Source organism: Dromaius novaehollandiae, chromosome 16 (genome assembly GCF_036370855.1).
Source record: "Dromaius novaehollandiae isolate bDroNov1 chromosome 16, bDroNov1.hap1, whole genome shotgun sequence".
Classification (NCBI taxonomy): domain Eukaryota; kingdom Metazoa; phylum Chordata; class Aves; order Casuariiformes; family Dromaiidae; genus Dromaius; species Dromaius novaehollandiae.
In genome coordinates, this window is record NC_088113.1 from 18,722,450 (window position 1) to 18,737,306 (window position 14,857).

Consider the following 14,857-nt stretch of genomic DNA (forward strand, 5'->3'; position numbering starts at 1 on the left):
AAGCTCTGGTAGATCAAGCTTCACTGTGATTTACACCCTAGGAAAAGCTAATGGCATGTTGTTAATGCAGGGATTTAGCATCTCAGGAGTGTGCAAAACAAGGAATTGCACACCAAAAGAGTGAATAGGAGATGCCTGCAAATCCAACAGTAAAGCAGGTATTAAATACCTCATGGTCATTTGGTAAAAGGTTTACACCTTAATGTAATACTGATGCAATGTGCACAATCAGTGAATTTTAAGCTACATCTTTGTGTTAAAAATTGCCTTGTTTTCTCTAATCCCAAGCCAGAGTATCTACCTTTGCTGATTAAACACCTATGTCAACTTCAGTTAAATGGTCTCTTCAATATCTCAGCCCTTTCTCTGCCTCATTCCTTTTCCTGCCTCTTTTCTTTCCTGTATTAGAGCCTAATTTCCCATATTTGGAAATTTACTCCTGAGTTACTGATCTGAATTTCCATTTTGCTGGCAGCATATAGAAGTCACCCCTTCCTTAGTGATCTGTATTACGTGATTATTGACTAAGTTTAGGCCCCCTTTTGTATAATGTGATAATAATTTCTAACTGCTTTGAACTCAAAACACTGCTGGGAAATACTAGCAGAAAGATTAACAGCTATCCATCAGCTTCTAAAACAGTCTAATAAGCATCTTATCTAGCTCTCCTTAAGTCCTGGAGAGGCTTAGGCTTCACACATGCAAGGCCCTCATCACTACTCTCCTTAAAACGTCTCAATTGCTTTCCAAAATCTTTTCCACTATTAGGCAGTCAATGCACTGAAACTGTTCTGCAGCTGAGGCATCTTCTATTTTTTTTGCTCAGATTTCTCTAATGTGTTTTTTTTTTAATTTGGGTAGCTGCAAAATAGCCTTACTTATGTTTGTAGTGTGTCACACAAGGGGACCCTTGTCTATAGGCACTACCATAAAGCTACAATTTGTGATACACACTAAGACATTATCTCTGTGATGCAAAGAGAGGGTGTCCCCTAATCTGGGCTCATATGGTGAGAAAATAGCAGAGCTGTCAACTGTACTTTCACTCACCTTTCTCTTCACCAAGACTTTCAAATGTTAGGAGATGTAGAGCCCCAAAAGATGATACTTTATGTTCAGCCTCTTTTCTCAATTCTTCCTCACTGAACGTTCTGGGGAAACCAATTTCAGCAGCCAGGTAAAAACTAGAGATGGAGCTAGACAATGAAAAGAGTAAGGATAAAAGCAAATGAACAAGTTCCCTTCCCTCTTCCATCTGTTTTTTAAACAGATAATTGATCATTTTAAGTCAGGAGAGACTAATTTCTGTCAGCTGTGCTCAAGCTTTACCTTTTTTGTGTATAAAGGCCTTTCCACCTCGATAGTCCAGCATACCACTCAAAACCAGACATCACAGGTGTCAAGGCAGCATATCCTTTGGGTGCTTGATTCTGCAAGGTTGCCGATTCATCATTTTTCATAAGCACTAGGTGAACAGAGAAGTACTTTACCCTCAAGTTAATTATATTTGCATAAGGAAAACATTCCCCTTACTTGTCAGGAGACAGAAGTTGGCAGGGATTTTTTTCCCCCAGTTTCAGGTAAACTTTTCCCCTGAATATGTAATCTTTCACAGAGATTTAATGACTTCTTCAGGGATTAGTGATTTTGGTTTGAGGTTTATTGGACTCCACTCAGCTCTAAATACCAGCTACCAAAATACCTCTGAGTAAAACCAGGTTTATCAGATCAGAATCCAAGTAAGAACTGTATAACTTGCACTGAATTACTTTGGCAGATATATTATACAAGTTTCTTTTATTCTCAATTTTGTGGTCTTCACAAAGTCCAAATTCCCATGTCATTACTACCCTTATTACTATAAGATTATTGTAGGACAACGGCATATCAAAGACAAAGGCTAGTTTCCGAAGAGCAAAACATTTTGCTTCTGTGCATTCTAATCCAACTTTCAAGCCACAGACGTATCCTGCAAGGCTTTCGCTGAGTGATAAAACCAAGTTTTGGTTCCAAGTTTGGGGAGCATCTTAACAGAAGTTAGGATTTACTGCTAAGAAAAAGTGGAATGATGCAGAAAGCTTTTGCCCTGAATTGCTGCATAGCCTTGTCTTCCTACTCCCTTTTTACTTTCGTGAGGCTTAGTATCTACTAGAACAAAGTCCTGCAAGCCATGCATTTTGGTATTCCCAAATCCTTCAGTATTCCAGGCCATGAAGCTCAGGGAACATAAGTGTTTCTCTAAACATATACATCATTAAAGACAGCAAGCAGGTATAGATGGATTGCTAAACATTTACTCAATAGGATGCAAGTTAAAAGGAGGGGAACACAGAAGGTGACTAAACAGATTTATATCAGGAAAGAGTTAGGACAAAATATGTGTCATTTTTCACTCAGGATACTGTTGAACCCCTCAAACATGCAGAATTTTCATCGTATCCAGCACACTAGTAGGGAAGACAGGTCTATATCAAGATAAAGTAATTATAGTTTTAAAGTTATTTATATACTTGGGATCTTACCACATTGGGTTAATGCTACCATCAAAAAAAGTGTTACTAGGAACAATACTATTCAATATTATTTAACCACATAAAACAATTAATGCATCAGAAAAGCACTTTGTTTTCAGCCTCAGTAAGAAAACACTTCATTAGCAACATTCAAAGTGTTTTTGTTGCAACTAAAGTGATTATAAAACCTCTTCTCCTCTCAAATACAGCTCAGTCTCTAAGAAGCTTTGATATTAGCATAAACATAAAAAACTAGAAAAGCATAGGAAAGGGAAAAAGAAGAGAAGACAGCTGGACATTGCAATCTATACAGATAGATTAGAAACTTCTTTTTGGTAATCCTGGGGTCAGAAAAAAAGCCCATTCTGAAAAAAAAAGTGGGGAAAAATGGTATTTTTCATGAGAAGCAAAACCACAAACCAGGATCTGCCTTTAGCCCCTTTTTACTTTTTTTTAGCCCAGAGGACATTAGAAGGATAAATGGAAACTTTCCTATTACAGTTGGTTGAACATCCCAACTTGTAAAAATATCAGCAGTGCACAATCACACATGCTGCCAAACAGCTGCTCATAACTTTTTGATTTGCTTACTCAGTGTGTTATTCTACATACTAGAAAGCAATTACACCTAGTCTCTGCTCTTTACCTGTAAACAGCAGCTGTGGTATGAATTACACTCTGGTGTCTCCTCTCTGCCTGGGTGTGGTCTCCTATCTAGCAAACTCAGGAAACCCTCCTAGAGAGGGGCCTCTGCCTCCTCGCTCCCTCTTTATGGAAGTCTTCTGAGAAACCCCACCTTTCAGGGAGGAGCTGATAAAACCAGACAGGGCATCAAAAAGAAACAGAGATTTACAAGCCTGCTGGTTCAGAAATACGAGAAATACAAGTCTGAATATTTAAGAGAAAAGCTATGTTTGTCTAAGAGTCAAATTCACTGAGAAGGGCTTTTAGATTAAAGCCTGAAGAAAATCCCTTGTCAAATCAGCAGGAATACTTGCCAACATTGTAGCTTTGTCATATGGCTAACGACAGCTGCTGGCATGTATGATTAAATATGGGGTTTTTTTGTACAAATTCTGTATTGTTTACGAGCATAGAGGCTTGTTTGGAGAAGGAAGTTAAAATAATGTATTATTGATAAAATGTAGAGATTCTCCATTTCAATGGGGACACAATTTTAATGAAACAGTTTTGGAGGCTGCGATTATGGCATGGTTACAAAAAAAGAGTGAAAAAATGACCAACTGCATCCTTATTATCACTTTCTACAGTTATATTTTCTAGAAAAATATATTTTCTGGGGGACTACCATTTCTGCTATTCCACACAGAAAAACTACATTTCTTAAGCCCTGCTTTCCATGTAAATATGCAAACCGAGGTTTTTTTTTCTTTTCTACAGTGCTTTCATTCACCAACCCTATTGTATTTAGCTGCACTAACTGGAGTTTATCACTTCTTTTCAGCTGCCAGTGCTAATTTCAACAGCAATCACGAAGCAGAGCCCTCAGCCACGGCAGCTCGCCCTCCAGCAGACCAACATCAACGGAAATTGGTGGCATTTTACATTAATGTACCAAGCTGTGACCTACAGGAGCCAAGGAGGAGACCCAGTTCCCTTTGTGCGGCCCGGCAGGATCAGCAGGGCCGACTCTGCGGGCGGTAACCCCAGGCTCAACGCCCGGCACCTGCCACCTCGCCCCGGCGCCTCAGGCGCAGCGCTGCGCCGCGCAGCCGCCTCCCGCGCACCTGGGCCGCCCCCACTCTATGGTCACCCTGGCGGGGTCTCGCTCATCTCTATGGTACTGGAGAGCCCCCTCTCCCAACCCTCCGTCTCTATGGTATCGCCTCCCCACTGGACGCGTGTGTACATACAGGGGCGGGCGTACACTCTGTCCCGCGCCCCGCCTCTATGGTTGCATTTTCTCGCCGCTCTCTGGGCGCTGATTGGCCGAGCGGGCAGTTCTCGCGAGACCCGCGAGCCAGCGGCCTGGCTGAGGCGGCGGAGGGGGCCCGGGTTCGTGCGTCGGAGCCGGCAGCGCGGCGCGCTCGGTAAGATGGCGCCGGCCGCCCCCTCCCTGCCCCGGGGCACGGGGGCTGGCGCGCCCTTCCCCTGGCGCGGCCGGTCGGGCCGCGGCCGGCCGCTGCGGGCGGGGGGAAGGCGCTGGGCCTGCGGCGAGCGGGGCCGGGCGCCTCGGGGGCCCGGGCCCTGGCGAGGGCCGGGTCGGGGGGCAGCGGCTCGGCGGGGCGGCGGCGGGAGGTCGGGGCCCGGCGGGCGGAGGCTGGGGCCTGTACCCCGCCGCCCGCTTGGGAGCGGCGTGAATGAGGGGCCGCGACCGATCGGCCCCTCAGCCGGCGCCGGGCTGGTCCGGGCTCTCGCCGCCCAACTTTCCGCGGGCCGGTGGCGGCTCCGGCCGGCAGCGTTGGGGGAGACAAACCTGTTGGAAACGGGCTGGCGATGGGGACTCGCGCGGGTTCGCCCGAGAGGGGTGGCGGTGCCTGTGGCTGCTGTTGCTCTTCCTCCTCCTCTCGCTGCCCGCGTGAGACGCAGATAGGTGCCTTTAAGTGATTAAATGCCAGCTTAAATTTTAGCAAAGTGCTTTGCTTCCAAATCTGAAAAAAGACAGTCGAGAAAAAAAACTAGGCAATAATATTTTAGAAGTGGTGTCAGGAGTACTTTTGCTGTCAACACCCAAGCAAAGTTAGCGTAAGTCTTTCATTTGTACATTGGATAACTTAACATGTACTGTTTAGTAGCTATCCCATCGAAGCTTTGAGGAAAACTTTGAAGTGGATGTTGTACACAAGGGCTTTGCTTCAGATGTTTGTTAACAAATTTTCTGTTTTGCTTTCAAACTCTTCGATTCATTTGTGTCATACTGTGATGCTGTGTGTGATGTATAATTGTACTATGGTGATTTGGACTGTGTCTAAGAGAAATATGAAAAGATGTTGTTTAAATCTTGTTTTGATGATCAACGAAAGCAGCTGTAGAGACTGGTCAGTATATGTGAAAGTGCAGGAAAAAGGGGGATGAAAATATAAAATAATGGTTTGGGATAAACAGGCATCTTTTGGAGTGTTAGTTTAAAAGATCTCATAAAAAGATATAAAGGTGGTAGTGACACAGTTCTTATGCACATTAGACTTCCTTTGTCTGGAAATGTGTTAAATGAGATGCTTTTCTTTCCTTGTAGTAAGAGTCCAGGATGAGTTATGCAGAAAAACCTGATGAAATCACAAAAGATGAATGGATGGAAAAACTTAATAACTTGCATATTCAGAGAGCAGACATGAACCGCCTTATCATGAACTACCTTGTTACAGGTAATAACAAGTAATAATGCTAGGAGACTCTTAAATGAATGCCATTTATTTTACCAAGACAGACAGTTTTTGCTAGAATGTGCTACTAGGTGGTGTAAAATTAAGAGTGGTAAGGATTTTGTAATTACTAGTGGCTTCTCTTAGCAACATACTTCTGCTCCTGTATTCTGTTAAGTGGAAACCAACCTAATTAGCTTCAAGTGAGCACTCAGCAGATTGCTAAGAAATAGAAACGACACTTAGAATAGAAACGAACAATAGAAACAACATTTATTAATCCTAACTCTTCTACTAAATGGTATAGAAAAGAGTATTTTTTAGAACACAGTGTTAACAAACATGACTTGCTTCCGTATTTAGTCCTTTGTGCCATTAAAACAGAGTTCAAGGTATGTTGCTGCTGTTAAGTAGCACTCTCAAAGCTGAACAGAACAATTGTCAGAAGCAAATTTTAACTGGCTAGAAAACTCAACTGTAAAAGGACACTATTGTCAAAATAGTCTGAGACCAAAAACATTTACCTGTTTGGCATATAGCCTAACTTAATACTTGGAACAATCAAAAACATTCAGAAATGGGCCCTAGCAATTATGTTGCATGCCATCCCTGTAAGCTATACTGGGGCGGAGGCATTTCTATTTGATCTACACCCCTGTTTACACTGCTGTGTAGCTGAAGCCTCTGGGATAAAGGAAGAGCATCTCAGTGGTATAGTTAAGTATCATAAATCATTTGTGTGTGTTTGAAAGCAGGATTTAGGATTTAGAATAGCTCTTGTAACTTTTTTCCGAAGAATATAGTGTTGGTATGTGAAACAAAATCCATTTTCTTTTTCTGCTTGTTCTCAATAAAACTGTTGGGTCTGTGTAAACAGAATTGGGAGAGAGGGTATAGGGAGAAGGAAAAATATCCAAATTTTGAAAATGGTAATATTTTGGGATAAATATACTGCTCAATTTAAGTGTAAAACAAGTTTTGTATTTAAGAGATGTCGCGCTATAACTTGCATGCTTCCTTAGAGAATGAGGATAGTTGAATTAAGAATTCTAACTAATAACTAAGCATTATTAGATGCCTATTATAATTAATAGATACTTATTAAATAAATAAGAACTTTTCAGAAGTTCAGAATTAATCTTTTAACTGCAAAAATGCACAAGTAATACACCATTCTTTTCATTTAAGCTGTCTTTTTTTTTTTTTTAAGGTGCTTCATAAAATAGATTTTATGGGTAAATTTTTTCTATTTCAGAGGGCTTTAAAGAGGCGGCAGAGAAATTTCGAATGGAGTCTGGAATTGAACCCAGTGTTGATCTGGAGACTCTGGATGAAAGAATAAAAATTCGAGAAATGATACTGAAAGGACAGATTCAAGAAGCCATTGCATTAATAAACAGCCTCCATCCAGAATTGTTAGATACAAACAGATATCTTTATTTTCATTTGCAGGTATGAACAAGTGGCAGATTTCATCTTTATTTTAAGGGTTGCTGAAAGACTGGGAAATGAACTACTGTAGGTTTTAGGAGTGCATTGGGGGGGTTCTGACTGAATATGCCTGCAATTTCAAGTGTTCTTGACATCATTTTGTAGCAAGGGGAAACTTTGTGGCATGCCATGCAGTAACTATCATATACAATTAGTAACATGTAAACTTCTGACAACAGCAATCCTCTGTGATGTAGCAACTTCCAAATTACTGTTACTCTGGATTGCTGGTAGTTCTGGTAGTAACACATCTTTCAAAACCTGTTCTTCACAACTGTCAGCCTTTTCAGTAGATTTTGCAGGCAAGTCTGCTCTTTGTCTCACACGCTTAGAAGTGACCTCAAACTGTCAAATTATGGACTAGTGTTTGTCTCAAATTACATATTGATGACTGAAAGTTACAGTCTTGAAATACTGAAGATTTGCTTAGTAGTTTAGCTAATATTGCTGTATTTCTCATATGTAGCAGCAGCATTTGATTGAACTGATTCGGCAGCGTGAGACAGAAGCAGCTCTGGAATTTGCTCAGACCCAATTAGCAGAACAAGGAGAGGAGAGCAGAGAATGCCTGACAGAAATGGAGCGTACGCTGGCTTTGCTCGCCTTTGATAATCCTGAAGAATCACCATTTGGAGACTTGCTTAACATGATGCAACGACAGAAGGTAGTACTTTCTCAAAAGAAAATTCTCGTCTTTTATTCATATGTGGTGAAACTGATGTCTAAATATTTTTAGAAATGTTTAGAAACATGTATACAGTGGTATGCAAAAGAACAGAAATATTTCTGAAGTGAAATTCAAAAAAACTGTTGCTACTGTAATCAACTGCTTGGCTCTCTTCCATGTGTTCTCCAGCCTCATAGTATATGGAGCTTTTTCCTGACCATATTCTGAGGAATCAACAAACTGTGTGTGATGTTATCGATATTTGTGTGACGTTACTGGTGTTAATCATAGGGAAACTACTGCTAAACTCCAGTGTTTCTTTCCCAGGTATGGAGTGAGGTTAACCAAGCTGTCCTAGACTATGAAAATCGTGAATCTACACCCAAGTTGGCAAAATTACTGAAGCTACTACTGTGGGCTCAGAATGAGCTGGACCAGAAGAAAGTGAAATATCCCAAAATGACAGACCTCAGCAAGGGGACAATTGAAGAACCCAAGTAAAATGTGTGCAGATGGACATCATATAATCTTAGTACTGCACAGTATACATTTATATCAGTCTGTGACTGAAATATTTTTACTACAGTACAGCACTCAATTCAGATTTTTTCAATGAACATCTAATTTGAAGGGAGAAAAGTCCCTTTTAAATGCTGCAAAAACTGCATTGAAAGGCGCTGTATCTCTTTGAAAGTCTGACTTAGGCTATGCACTATAATACATTTTTAAAAAAACAATTAAACAGGAAAGGAAAAATAGCATTTTTAAAAGTACAGAACTCAAGGTTTCTAATTGGCTACTGATGCCTAGTTTAGTGGCCAGCGAGTTAATATGGAGTTATATTGGCAATTATTCAGTTAAGTTTAACTGTCTCCTGTTTGAAATGTGTATATAGAACAGTGAATATTTTCTACCTTTAAGTTATAGCCAGATATACATTCCCCTTAAAAGTAACTGGTCAAGTTTTCATCTATAAACTTTGCAGTAAGGTCAACCTTTTGCCTTGGAAATAGTGTACAAACTTGTAAATCATAATTTAAGGACTTTTTTTTCCTTGTTTCTGACTTTTTGGTGCTTTATATGGTGAGAGCTATGTTCATAATGGATCAGTGACCCATCTTTTTTCACAAGAAGTATTGCTGGAAATAAGTTTTCTCTTAGTTTTCGTGAATGACCAAAATGGCCCCCAGAGGCAGGTAAGGTTTTTTGTTAAAAGGGGCTTTCCCCCTTAAGTGAAGCTTGCAGCTGTAGACACTGCAGTGATTCCAACAGGTTAGTAAAGCTTTGAAGACCACCGGGTTTTTGTAAGCTGAAAAGACGTACTTGTGTTAGGAGGTGAAGTGGGGGGGAGGTATGCTCGTTGAAGCTTCTGATCCATCATCTTGTGCGGGATCTGCCTTTATGCTTGCTGGATAAGAGTCGTAGTTTTAGGGCTACTTAGGGCTATTTTTATGCCTTGAGCTGAGCTGTTTTTAAAAAGTGAAATTTCCATTTTCCCAATTCTTCCATACCTTTCTGAAGAGATGCAGTTCATCTTCACCTGTATTACTTTGTTTACTGACTGTCCTCACTCCAGTTAGGATTATAGTTTTAATGTTTTACATGTGAAGTCCAGACTTTCAAGTCAACAAATTGTGATCTTCTGGGTATGGGATGTTCTGGTTGACTTAATTTTGCAGCACTGTATACTGGTGTATCCAGTAGTAATAAGCACTAACCTTGCCAAATCAGTTTCTAGATTTTTAAGCCCATATATTGAGTTATTACAGACTTGCTGAACAAAGACCAGTCTGATGGAGGAAATAGCTTAACATCACGACGCACTGGCAATTGTCATACCAGTCCCATACTGTACATAATCTAGTCTTGTATGGTAGATATTACCCTGTAGAATGAAACTTAGTTTTCACTTAATTTTACTGGAATACTTATGCATTAAACTGTATAAAGCTTTGCAGATACACCTGACTTAAGGAAACTAACAAAACCTGTTACTGATTGCATTACTGTGAACACTGTTTACTTGTGTAGCTATTTTTTGTGGAGGAGGGAAACCATTGTTTGTTAAGCAGCTATTAGAGATGCAGAGCACCAAGGTTAAGCTAGATGATGGATATAACAAAATGATTTTTGATTTGTTCCCATTTATTACTGATGGTTTTGTTCTACATTTGAGGCTTTCATGGTATGCAGGTCTTAAAGTTCATACATAACCAACAAGCTATCAGTTCCCCCCACCTACAACAGTGGTCTGGCTTTACTTCATCCAGACTGGTTATTCTGACACTTACCAAACTGTTAACTGTTGTGGGGTTTTTTTTTCTTTCTTTTTTTCCAGTTGGTTGCTGTCTAAGAACCATGTATAACTTTTAGTTTGTGATAAACTGTATGGTTAAATGTAACTTTGTTTAATAACAAACTACAGAAACAAAACTGGAATAGCTCTAATTTCTTCATGTATAACTGATCAGCTTTTCTTCTGTTCTGACATTTGCGTGCTGAATCTCATCTAAAGCTTCTCCCGGATGAAGTGGAAAGTGGTGCGTTTTTGTGGCATGACTAGCATTTTTCTCCATGAGAAATGCAGTATTACGGTCCTGGTTGAGAAGTTCACTGTACTTCTAGAACGCTACGTTGATTTCATATAGTATTTGGGCAAAGATTGTGCATAGATTACTTGAATTTTCACTAGCTTGTTTTTTCCATTTAAAAATAAACATGTTTTTTAAGGGGTTTAATATGAAATTAGTATAGAACTATTTCACTTTGTTTTTATGAACATGCCACATTGATAAGCAGCTTTAATCTGTAAAGTTTTTCGTAACTGCAAGAAAATATTTGAAAGCTATGCATTTTAGAGAAAGCATAAAGGTAGTCATAATGGTACTTCTAAGGATCTTTATATTAGTGTATATAAAATAGTTTGCATATACAAATATAATATATAATCTGTTTGAAATATTCTTGAATGGTAGGGGCTGTGAAACATATTATAATTTATGGAAATATTGTACACAGTAAACAGACCTCTGTCAGTACACGAATGAACTTTTGTCATATGCATGAGAAATGTCTTATTTGGTGACTACTAATGAATGGGATTTTGCTGACCCAGTTTTGTTAGATAACCACTTTAACAAATATTATTAAATGCCACTTTGATCAGTTTGCTTTAGTGTAAAAATACATATTTTGTTCAAATTAATTTAAAACAGTATGAAAATAACTTTTGTATGAAGATTTGTTCCAAACTCAGTGGTGGCAAACAAATCTGGTAATTAAATGCGATACACTACACTCATTCCCCCAACCTTTCCTTTGTTGAAAGCAATTAAGGTTTTATCATTAATGCAATGAATATAAAGAAGTTGGGTTGTAAAATATCTTGTCTTATATGCCTTTGCAAAAAGACTTTATCAAGTGTGTTTTGATTAGGCTATAAATTTTACTCATTTTCCAAAACTTACCACCTCCCTAATAACACTGTCTCCTGACTGTTACTGTGTTTCTTTTGTGACCATCAAATCTAAGCTGAACTATGGTTGCTTCTGTTGTACAATGGAGTCATTTGTGGAGGGTAGGGAATAATGGGTGTCCATGAAGATAAAGTACTGGCAGTACTTTCTGAGAAATACTTACCAAACTGTTTAATTTTATATAGCTGGAAAACCAGAGGTTGCTGCACAGAAACTAACAGCAGAATTTAAATAAAGCATTTCCTCTCACGACTTTTGAGGAGGCAAACAGATACAGCTTGAAACCAGGTGAAGTACCTCTCTCTCTTTTAAGATGATTTCATTCCAACACTTTCAGCTCCTTCTACCCACAATAACAGAAAAATTGAAATGGATGTGGAGAGCACTTATGTAGCATTAAAAATGTGTGAAGTTACCTGGAAAGAATTCTGTCTCCTTTCTACTCTTTGTATGTATAGGGGAAGCCATTACATTATTCTAGGATGATTTTTATTGCTTTTTAATTTGTAAAATTTATGCTTTGTATGCTTGAGTATAAGCTTAAAAGCATTACTTAAAAAAATCCTCGACTAGTAGATGAGTGTTGCTCGACTCACTTCAAACCACTTTCTGTCCAAGTTCGTTATGAAGCTTATTAAATTGAGTCGGAGCGTGATCCCTGTGTGTCTTATCTTTGCGGGTAACTGGGCCTCCCGCTGTCCACAGTAGCCAAATGCATCCTTCAGACCCTTATCTCAAAAAATAAAAAAGGATGCAGGGTCATATTTTTGCCCTAACTCTGCCCTTAAACTACACAAGTTGAGATGGGTTCGCAGCTGTATTGTAGACCTCTATTCCATTTAGAAGCAATGTGACTGGTTAGTATATGTTCCTGCCACAATGTTCATAATGAAAAGGAACTAGCAGGGTCTATAGTTGTTGCATGAGCAATGCTGTCCCCAGCCCTGCTTGACAGCTGGTTGCCTTTACATGCTCAGCTACACAGAGATAAAAAACAAAGCTTATGAGCAGTACCCTCACAATGATCTGTATTTCTCAATGGGCACACGTTGGTGGCAGGACCTGTTTCTCTTCCTTTCCTCTCCCCTCCTGCTTTCATATGATGAAGTTAAGGCTAAGGTTGGCTATGCTACTGCTGACTTGCATGCTGATGTCTTCGGGCCCTTCAGAACCAGAAAGCTCTGTGCTTTCCCTGTTGTGCCCCTTGTCTTAAACTGGGACTCCAAGCACGTGCTGCTACCCCACACCCATCTCCTGGAGGAATTCCTGCATGGGAGTCACTATTCATTTAAAAGCAATCTACCTTTTATCAACTTCTCTGCTGATTTGCTTTATTTTTTAGCATATTGCCATCTGCAGCAAGTTTACATTGTTTGGCACTAGAAGCCACATACGTTTTCTTCAAAGTGTGGGCAAGTTGTGTTTAAATGGCTTCTAGATAGCAAGAGGCGCTCAAACTACAACTGCACTGTCCTTTCAGAAGACAACAGTTGTCTTCTGCGGAGTGTGAGAGACTTTCGTGCTCCACTCCCCTCAACCACAGCATTTGTTTTTGATCAGTGCTTAACAAAATCTTTAATATAACCATTCTGTTATTGTGGATAAATTTTAGTGATAGATAACTCAAATATTAACCCAATAATCTTTTGTTTGGTTTAATCTTTTGGCAGGTTAAACTGAGCATATGAAAAACGAGCAGACTGTGTTCTCACATAAGATTATTTTCTTAAGTTAGTGCCTGTCTTTTGAATTGATTCCATTTGCCATTTAATCAGCTCAATGGGAGATTTGCTTTCAGAAAATTATGCAGCAGTGAAAGGAACAATTTCTGTGCTTTCACTTTTTAGACTTATTTATGTGCATGTGGTAGATGCTACAAGCTGGCTGTTAACTTAACACTCAAACGCATTTTTTAACCACAGCTATTTTTGAAAGTGAAACTTGCTTCTTACGTGAGAGGCAAATCAGTCAAAGCAGCTATTCATTGAAGAGACGTTGAGTAGCACAAGGAGGGGAATTGAAGGAGTGCAACAAATACAGAAAGCTTTGTATGCCGTACTAAAATTATGATTTGATTTGGAAGCTGAGCAAGCTGATAGCCAATGGGGTAGTATCAATGCTTACATCTGCAGTAACGGGACTGTAACATAGGCATGTTAGCTCGTACCTGGGTATGAGCTAATCTGTTTTATCCAGCTCTGGTTACTGTATCATGCCTAAGATCTCAGCTCTTGAGTTCTGTTCTGAGCTTGTTACATGCTTTAACTTGTGTAGTTACATCAGCATTCATCTCCTCTCCCACCTAGAATTAATTAATTCCAAACACATATACCATTTAAAAGATAAGGATATATATACCCCTAATTCTCCTAATCCCTCATCACAGATTGAACAATGGTTTCAATTTTAGGCTGCAGTTCTCCAGGACCTGGCTCCCTCTTCTGGAAACGGGCATGTTAGCAGAACGAATAAAAATACTTTCTTTGCATAGTTTCCTGTCCAAATAACTGAAGGGAAGTCTGCAACCTGATGATGACTGAGCCCCACGGTTACCACACAGGGTCCCCTCAGTTCCCCCTTGTACCTAAGCCTGGTGGTATTTGCTTCCTCTGGCAGCAGGAGGACTGTGCAGCCGTACCTGAGGCCTTTTGAGGCAGATCTCCTTCCTCGGAAAAGCTGAGGCAAAGAACAGTATGATTTTGCTTTTGTCATCAGCTCTGGAGACCTCCTTGTTTTGGAGTCATCTCTATGGTGTGTGAAGAACCTTTTATTAGTTCCTGGTCTAAAGTTCAGCTCAATAACGCTTTTACTCATCTTGATTTCAGTTGCTAGCTGCTCTTCAGAGACTTGCAAAGTATTCCTGTTAGGAGAAGAATGGGTGAGGTAGCTAAGCATTAGTCTGCTACAGGCTTCATTTGAATGAGCATTTACAGGCTGCTGGTTTTCCTGGCTGGAGGAGCAGCAGAGGGGAGAAGCTCTGCTCGCTCTCCCGAGGGCCGCGGACGACCTTGGTGGGGCTGTGCCGGAGCTCCTGCTCCCTCCTCCGCTGAAGCGGAGTTTCGCAGTGCCCGTGTCCACGCTGCCGTCGGCCATGCAGTCACCTGAGCAATGTCTTAGCAAAGCTCTTCCTCTTGCTCATTCATAGTCCTGAAGTGAGTCACAAATCCCCTTGTTTTGGACTAAGATAACTATTATTTTAATTACCTCCGTAAGTCTGATTATCTCTCCCACATACTTTAAAGGAAGGCAAAAGCTCTTGTTTAAATCAGGCTGTAACAATACTTACTCCGGTTTCTTTTTTCCTTAAACTCTTCAGATAGTAACATCATACTCGTTTTTAATCCTTAAAACGAGCAGGCAGAGGCTTTCCTGCAGCCGCCCCTGCGA

The 14,857-nt window shown here is 40.2% G+C and overlaps 1 protein-coding gene and 1 long non-coding RNA gene across 2 annotated transcripts; one reads left to right on the forward strand and one right to left on the reverse strand.

Annotated features, from left to right (window-relative positions):
• Positions 1-390: 390 nt before the first annotated feature.
• Positions 391-3,288, reverse strand: LOC135330136 (uncharacterized). Its single transcript, XR_010391948.1, has 3 exons — positions 3,160-3,288; positions 1,330-1,465; positions 391-1,196 (listed from the first exon to the last, which is right to left on the reverse strand). It is a non-coding gene; the product is annotated as an uncharacterized LOC135330136 (long non-coding RNA).
• Positions 3,289-4,442: 1,154 nt separating this feature from the next.
• On the forward strand, positions 4,443-11,162 carry GID8 (GID complex subunit 8 homolog). Its single transcript, XM_026092870.2, has 5 exons — positions 4,443-4,564; positions 5,710-5,839; positions 7,092-7,288; positions 7,794-7,991; positions 8,322-11,162. Exons 2-5 carry the CDS (start codon positions 5,722-5,724, stop codon positions 8,493-8,495), a joined length of 687 nt encoding a protein of 228 aa, XP_025948655.1. The 5' UTR covers positions 4,443-4,564; positions 5,710-5,721; the 3' UTR covers positions 8,496-11,162.
• Positions 11,163-14,857: the final 3,695 nt, after the last annotated feature.